General features: G+C 56.8%; 1 protein-coding gene across 1 annotated transcript; it reads left to right on the top strand.

Annotated features, from left to right (window-relative positions):
• Nucleotides 1–746: 746 nt before the first annotated feature.
• Nucleotides 747–2,042, top strand: LOC119306006 (bZIP transcription factor TRAB1-like). The gene is made up of 2 exons (XM_037582366.1): nucleotides 747–1,444; nucleotides 1,542–2,042. Exons 1-2 carry the CDS (start codon nucleotides 917–919, stop codon nucleotides 1,611–1,613), a joined length of 600 nt encoding a protein of 199 aa, XP_037438263.1. The 5' UTR covers nucleotides 747–916; the 3' UTR covers nucleotides 1,614–2,042.
• The last annotated feature ends 5,877 nt before the right edge of the window (nucleotides 2,043–7,919 follow it).

The following is a 7,919-nucleotide window of genomic DNA, read 5'->3' as shown; positions in this document are numbered from 1 at the left end:
CACGACAGGCGGGGAGGCGATCTCCCCTGCAACGCATGCGGGATCCGGTGCGTCGGAGAAGAAAGGGGAACGGCTCACACGGCCAGGGGCGGTCGATCTGGACGGCTCGCGCGTGATCGACCTGGCGTTTTCCTTACCCGGGAGGAGCAACAGGAGGAGCACCTTCCGGCTCGTGGGCTGCCACGTTTACAGAAGAAGTTTGGCGAATAACCCACGCAAACCTACACCTAGCGATATGGAAATGATCTAGAGTGAATCTAGGAGCAGAGCAGGTAGAGAGAGAGGCAGCGAGCAAGTGGCGCCCCCCATTGGGCCGAGGGACACAGGCCGCTGCGGCATCGCATGTGGCCCGGGACCGGTTTGGCGTTTGACCAGTGCCACGCACACACGCACACACAGAGGAGAGCCCTCGACAGGGCTCGGGCGCAGGCCACCAGGCGCGCTGCCATTGGCCGCCCGGGAGCGAGTGAGCCCCCACCCCCCAGCGGCGGGACCGGGCGAGCCACCTGGACGTCTCTCGCGCTCGCGCTCGCCGACAGTGCTCGCGCCCACACCACGCGCGCGGCGCCACTGGCTGTCTGGCCACGGAGCGAGCAGTAGAGGGAGCGTGCGACCGAGCCCCACCTCGGCCCAGCACCAGCTCGATCGAGCTCTCGCTGTCTGATGAGTGAGCGTGGGTGCGGGGGAGGTAAAAACGGAGGGGGCAGACCGAGCAAACCACCTGCTTACTTATTCCCATCCCTGTCTCGGCCAAAAGAGGCAAAGAAGCGGCCGCCCCAAACGCACCCGCCCGGGCCGACGCACCTCCGGAGAGACTCCTCGTAGATAGATAGGGGCCATAGGCCATACTACTACCACGAGCGACCAAGATACATACAGACACTCCCCCACGGAACCAGCGAGCCAGCGAGAGGCCATGGCCATGGAGGCCGACGACGACGACCTGTGGGGCGCGGTCACCACCAGCCCCAGCGCCTCGCCCCCGCCGTCCGCCGCCATCTCCACCGCGCTCAGCCTCAACACTCGCCTCCAGCTCCTCGCGGCCTCCGGCGTCGGCGGCGGCTCCCCGTTCCACCCCGGCGGCGTCGGCTCGCCGTTCCACCTGGGCGGCGGCTGCTACCGCAATGTGGCCGCGTCCCCGACCTCCTTCTTCTCCTCCGCCGCGGCCTCCTTCCCCCGCATCGCGCCCGACGCCGGCCCTGCCCGCCGCGCGCTGGAGCGTGAGATGTGCTACGGCCACGGCGCGGCCGCCTGGCCCGGCCCCCCCGGCGGCGGTGGCGCCGGCGCCGCCGCGCCCGTGGACCGGCGCAAGAAGCGCATGATCAAGAACCGCGAGTCGGCGTCCCGCTCGCGCGCGCGCAAGCAGGCGCACGTCACCCAGATCGAGTCGGAGGTGCACCAGCTACGCGAGGAGAACGAGCAGCTCCGCCTCAAGTACGACCAGGTAAGTAGGCAGCCCCCTCTCTCTGTCTCTCGGAACCATTCCTGGCCGTACCTAACTCGTCCCTCTCCTCCATGGACCCTCGCGGCGGCGGCGGCAGCTCAAGGCTTCAGTGGAGGTGTCGGTGCCGGTGAGGAAGACCCTGCAGAGGGTGCTCTCGGCGCCCTTCTGATCCTTCCTCGACGAGGGATCGAGATCGAGGCTGCAGCTCCTACAACCACCGCCGCTACTACGTACTTACATAGCTAGAGTGTTGCAGTAGCTAGCACTTACTAGTAACTATTACCGGCTACTACTAGCTACTACGATGATCATCCATCATCGTCCTTGTAAATCCATATGGATGTTATTATCTTCTCCTTTTTCCTTGACTCACTAGTCCGGCCGGGGCTACCTCAATCTTTTGGTCACTCAGCTAAACCAGAGGTGGCAATGCGCAAGGAGAGGGGAGAAGACGCAGCTGCTTTATCTGTACAGCGGCAGCTGCTACCTACCTACCAGTAGTAGATCTCCTAGCAATTACAGCCGTTGTGGATTAGCCAGGCAGCAGCTGGTTCTTGTTTTGCTGACTTGGTGATTAATGATATTATGGTGCTACTTAGTACTGTTAGTTCTAGTGCTGGTGGTATTATTACTGCTAGTTACCATGATGATATGATCTGTGTTGCTGTTGCTGTCGCGTGGGAGGGATTAGGATTAGGCGGGGCAGAAAGGGAGGCGACGGCCTCGCCGAGGGAAGCCCGGCCTGCCTGCACAAATGTGGCAAGTATCGCCTCCTGGAACAACGACACTTCGGGTGACAATTTGCCTGCCTGCCGACCTCATCCCCACCCACACCCGCTCTGTTTTCTCGGCCGGGCCGTGGTCCATGGACGGACGACGGCGTGGTGGAATTTACCCGCGTCCTTTCCTCTCTTCTTTTTAGTAGACAACAGAGTAGAATACTAGTACAAAGTTGACACTTACTTCCTCCGTAAATAAATGTAAGAGCGACGCTGCTCTTATATTTCTTCACACAGGAAGTATATATATATATATACACACACAACCAACGATCCTGGCTTTGTTCGCACGTCGGTGTCGGAAAGTGACGCCGTCTTTCTATCCGAATAGTAGCCAAGCCCGCAAGTCCGCCGCGACGTCGCTCTCTCCCTGCCTCCCTCCCTTTGGCCTTTCCGTTGTACTAGTAATTGGCTTGTTTGAAAACACGAAACAAAGCTGCCGAGTCCAGAAATGGCCACGGCCATTGGCCATTGTGCGTTTCACAGGAGAAAAATCAGGTACTACTACTCCTACTAGTGCTGTTTGCTTAGACCACGCCACACCGTTCCGCAGGGAGTAGCCAATCCTTGTGGGCCACGTACGACGAAATGTGTACTACTAGCGAGAATGGTCCGTCCTTGACTTGCTTATTTCTGGCCTACTATAAACTCACTCCGCTCTCACTGTCTCAAGATACACACTCAAATGGCACCTCATCACAGGTCTCAATTAGCTCACGACGTGGCTCCAGTGGGACCCGTCCTTATACTACCTATCTCTCCCGGGCCCGCCGGCCATTTGCCTTCACTTCAACCTCCCAGCATTCAAGGACAGATTCGCTATTGCTTCCAACGAAAATTATATAAAAAAGGACAGATTCGCTATGAGAAACAAAAACAAAAAAAGGACAGATGCTTTAATTCTCCAAGCAACAAAGAAAGAAAGAAAGGGGAAAAAGGACAAATATATATTCTTTGACGAGGGCGCACCCTGGAGGCAGTACGTATCCCCATCGGTCAGGATTTGTTGTCACGTCGCCGTAGATCCTAAGCTCAGCTGTGACGGGTGATCTCATCTCTTTTGCTCCGACAACCTCCCCTGGTTGGCATCACAACGCACAAATATGGTATGTCTAATGCCCCCCTAAGCGTGCGTGGCATGATGGCCACACGCTCCTAATAAAAAGTGGCCACTTGCTCCGTCCATGTGCTAATGGTACTGCCCAGGCTTTGGCCATGCCAGGTGTAGGAGGGAATCGGGGAATAGAAAAACTTGACCAGTAAGGGGCAAGGCCGTACGTACCAAGGAGCCACGCACAAACACAATTCTTAGTTTTGTGTGTTTCAAAGCCGTGAATCTCTCCCATCTCTCTCCACCAGCTTCGGTTCTGGCCCCGGAGATTTAGATATTTTGGGTGCGTGAAGCCGCATCAGATAATCTACTGGAGACGGGGGTACGGAGTACAGGCTATTTCTGTGTTGAGACCTGTGCTAAGCGTCATGGCGTGGCAAAGGAGGCCATTGGCCGAAGAGGCCGCTATCCGTGGCAGGCCTTCCACCACACACCACGGACATGTTCTAGCTAGACTCCGTCGTCACGGAGCGCTGCTTTTCTGTCTGCTATTCCACGGGTATCAGCGGTCGACGCTTTTAAGCCCAACTCCACCGCGCGACCCCATCCTATCCGGCCTTGTCCGTCTGGAGCAAAAGGGATAAATAAGGCGACCCAGCGCGCGACGGCCCGAACCCATTCTGTCCGTTTTGTGTCCGGGCCGACCCATTTCGAGCGCAAACTTGCGCCGGGTTTGGGTCGCGGCGGACACCAAACGGACGCGCGCCTCGTCCGCTTCGAGGCCGCGTGCAGGGCCGGTCCATACATATTCGGGGCCCTGGGGCGAGACGGCAAAATGGGGCCCTTGTGGACAAATAAAAAATTTATAATATATTGTATTTCGAAAGCAATTCAATACATAGCATAGATTGATGGTCCAGAGAACTACATCGTAATAGTATGGAAACAATATAGTTCTACAAAAGATCGCTCTTCTAAGTGGCACAAAGAGACCATCATCTCGCTCTTCTAAGTATGAAAACCTTGTCAAAACTGATAGCAACTTGAACCGTTTGTGTTTTTGTTTTTTCACTTTCTTTTCTCTGGGATAAACAGTCTTTAGAACACACATCACCAAACAATTGCAGAAAAACTGTCAATACAGGGAACAAAAGCACCTAAATATGGGCATATGGCTTGATGTCAAATTGTTGATGTAGCTTTTAAGATCTGCAAGGCTGCAACAGTCATTCCCCATCCCCCCTTCTCATCCCTGGATCCCATGAAGCTTGAAGAAGAGGCCAAGAGAAGAGTAGAAACTAGGAATAGAAGAATTGCAGATGTCAGATGGAGCAATCTCAGAGATGGAGAGGTGGGCTGTTTAATAGCGAATGGAAAGACTACTTGATTAGGCGAAGGAGGGAGATGTACCATCTCTGATGCGGTGATGCCTCAAACGTCTATTGATGGGGATAGTTGAGGATGCAGTTATAGATGATTGGGGAAGGGAATAGCACCATCGGTCTCCATTAATGGATGCACGGGAGCGGCACCTCGAATTTGGACGTGCACCGGAGCGGCGGCGCTGTTCTTTGGGATTTGAGAATTTGGGGGAGGAGGCGAGGAGACTGGAAGAGATCGATGGATTTGTTTATATTTTTTAGGCAAAGGAGATCGATGGAGTGCTACAGCAGCGTAGCGAACTAGCGAGCAATTCTTTCGGTCCGTGAGTTAGCAACGTGGTGGGCTTAGGCCTTTTTTTCCTCTTATTTTTCTGGACCTAATACGTATACTGTACTCCTACCTGGGTCGGGGCCCCTGCCTCCCAGGGGCCCAGGGCGGTCACCCCGTTGCCCCGCCCTATGGGCCGGCCCTGGCCGCGTGGCAGGCGGCCACCTACCTCCCACCCGCCCACATCAATGCGCACGAGCGAGCGGCCTCACCTGTTATCCGCACGTCGAATGGTCACCGTCCTTCTTTAAGTGGGAAGCGTGGACGGGTCGTCGTCCATACTGCCCCACGCCACCCAGCGGCCTCCTCGAACCCCGACAGCGCAGAACCCTAGCCTTCCTTTGCCCTCGAGCTCGCCGGCCGCCCACCTCGCCATGGGCTTCTGGAATGGCAAAGGCAAGCACGACCGCGAGGCCGGCTCCTCCTCGGGGCGCCGTCGCGGATCCGTGAAGAAGGAGGAGCCCGCGTCTCCGCCGCACTCCTCCTGTCGAGCCCCCGCGTCACTGCCGCGCTCCTCCCGTCGAGCCCCCGCACCGGCCCCCTTCACCATTGCCCCTAGGCCCTCTAGCGAGCGCGACCGGCAGTACATCTGCGTGGACGTGTGCCAGAGGTACCGGGAGACGAGGACGCCGGTCCCGTGGAGCGACGCCCACCTCCCCAACGGGTGGCACCTCTCCGCGGACCGGGTCCCCATCCCGCCAGTGCCGGCAACCGGCCGTGCACGACGCGATGAGATCAACCGCCGCCGCCGCCTCCTCCCCGACGACCTGTACTACGACCACAGGTATGCCCCCGACTCCCCGCTCTGGGACACATGGCTCCAGGACGAGCACGACACGCGCCGTGCGTCGTACTTCGCCGGCACGGTGTCGGGGCCGCGGAGGCCTCGTGCAGAGCCGCGCGGGCGTACGTGGGTGCGCGGCCTGACGCCCACGCCGTCGCCTTCCCCGTCTTCGTTGCCCCCTCCCCCTCCTCGCATGACAGCAGAGGAGGAGGCCCGTCTCCTGGAGCGTGTCATGGCCGACTCCATGAACACGCACGACGAGCGGCAGTGGGACGTCCTGGAGGAGGCCATGGCCCTCTCTGCCGCCGGGGACGTCGCCTTCCCGGAGCTGCAGCTGGCGGCGTTCACGGGGGAGCCGGAGGAGCCGGAGGAGGAGGCCCCACCCGCGTTCGAGCAGCTGGTGGGCCAGGGGTGTGACGCCCCCGATTCAATCGTACACTAATCATGCACGCAAATGTGTACGATCAAGATCAGGGACTCACGGGAAGATATCACAAGACAACTCTACAAATAAAATAAGTCATACAAGCATCATAATACAAGCCAGGGGCCTCGTGGGCTCGAATACAAGTGCTCGATCATAGACGAGTCAGCGGAAGCAACAATATCTGAGTACAGACATAAGTTAAACAAGTTTGCCTTAAGAAGGCTAGCACAAACTGGGATACAGATCGAAAGAGGCGCAGACCTCCTGCCTGGGATCCTCCTAACTACTCCAGGTCGTCGTCAGCGGGCAGCACGTAGTAGTAGGCACCTCCGGTATAGTAGGGGTCGTCGTCGACGGTGGCGTCTGGCTCCTGGACTCCAGCATCTGGTTGCGACAACCAGGAAGAAAGGAAAGGGGAAAAGGGGGGAGAAAGCAACCGTGAGTACTCATCCAAAGTACTCGCAAGCAAGGAACTACACTACATATGCATGGGTATATGTGTAAGGAGGCCATATCAGTGGACTGAACTGCAGAATGCCAGAATAAGAGGGGGATAGCTAATCCTGTCGAAGACTACGCTTCTGGCAGCCTCCGTCTTGCATCAAGTATAAGAGAGTAGATTGAAGTCCTCCAAGTAGCATCTCCAAGTAGCATCTCATAGCATAATCCTACCCGGCGGTCCCCTCCTCATATCCCTGAGGTAGAGCGACCACCGGTTGTATCTGGCACTTGGAAGGGTGTGTTTTATTAAGTATCCGGTTCTAGTTGTCATAAGGTCAAGGTACAACTCCAAGTCGTCCTGTTACCGAAGATCACGGCTATTCGAATAGATTAAACTTCCCTGTAGGGGTGCACCACATAACCCAACACGCTCGATCCCATTTGGCCGGACACACTTTCCTGGGTCATGCCCGGCCTCGGAAGATCAACACGTCGCAGCCCCACCTAGGCACAACAGAGAGGCCAGCACGCCGGTCTAAACCTAAAGCGCGCAGGGGTCTGGGCCCATCGCCCTGAGCACACCTGCACGTTGCGTACGCGGCCGGTGAGCAGACCTAGCAACCTCCATTACAAAGGAAGTTGCGTTAACGCAGTCCAACCCGACGCGCGCCGCTCAGTCGCTGACGTCATGAAGTGCTTCGGCTGATACCACGACGTCGGGATACCCATAACTACTCCCACGTAGATGGTTAGTGCGTATAGGCTCGTAGCCAGACTCAGATCAAATACCAAGATCTCGTTAAACGTGTTAAGTGTCCGCGAACGCCGAACAGGGCCAGGCCCACCTCTCTCCTAGGCGGTCTCAACCTGCCCTGTCGCTCCGCCACAAAGATCCACACAGAGGGCCGTCGGGACAAAGGTCCTTTCAGCCCCCAATCCGTGAATCACTCGCGGGTACTCTTCGAGCTGACCCGACTTTAGTCACCATCTGTATAGTATGTATGTATGTATAGTATATACCCGTGATCACCTCCCGAGTGATCACGGCCCAATAGTATAGCAAGACAGACTGACAAGAATGTAGGGCCAATGATGATAAACTAGCATCCTATACTAAGCATTTAGGATTGCAGGTAAGGTATCAACAGGTGTAGCAACAATGTCAGGCTATGCATCAGAATAGGATCAACGGAAAGCAGTAACATGCTACACTACTCTAATGCAAGCAGTATAGAGTAGAATAGGCGATATCTGGTGATCAAGGGGGGGGGGGGCTTGCCTGG

The sequence above is a fragment of the Triticum dicoccoides genome, chromosome 5B (assembly GCF_002162155.2).
Source record: "Triticum dicoccoides isolate Atlit2015 ecotype Zavitan chromosome 5B, WEW_v2.0, whole genome shotgun sequence".
Taxonomy (NCBI): domain Eukaryota; kingdom Viridiplantae; phylum Streptophyta; class Magnoliopsida; order Poales; family Poaceae; genus Triticum; species Triticum dicoccoides.
Note: the sequence above shows the minus strand (reverse complement) of the source record. Positions and strands in the feature narration are given on the sequence as shown.

What these genes read in the sequence shown, in the direction of transcription:
- LOC119306006 (XM_037582366.1), top strand. Translation starts at nt 917, where the DNA reads ATGGCCATGGAGGCCGACGACGACGACCTGTGGGGCGCGGTCACCACC. An exon ending in TCCGCCTCAAGTACGACCAG is followed by an intron (nt 1,445 to 1,541) that starts GTAAGTAGGCAG and finishes CGGCGGCGGCAG; the next exon opens with CTCAAGGCTTCAGTGGAGGT.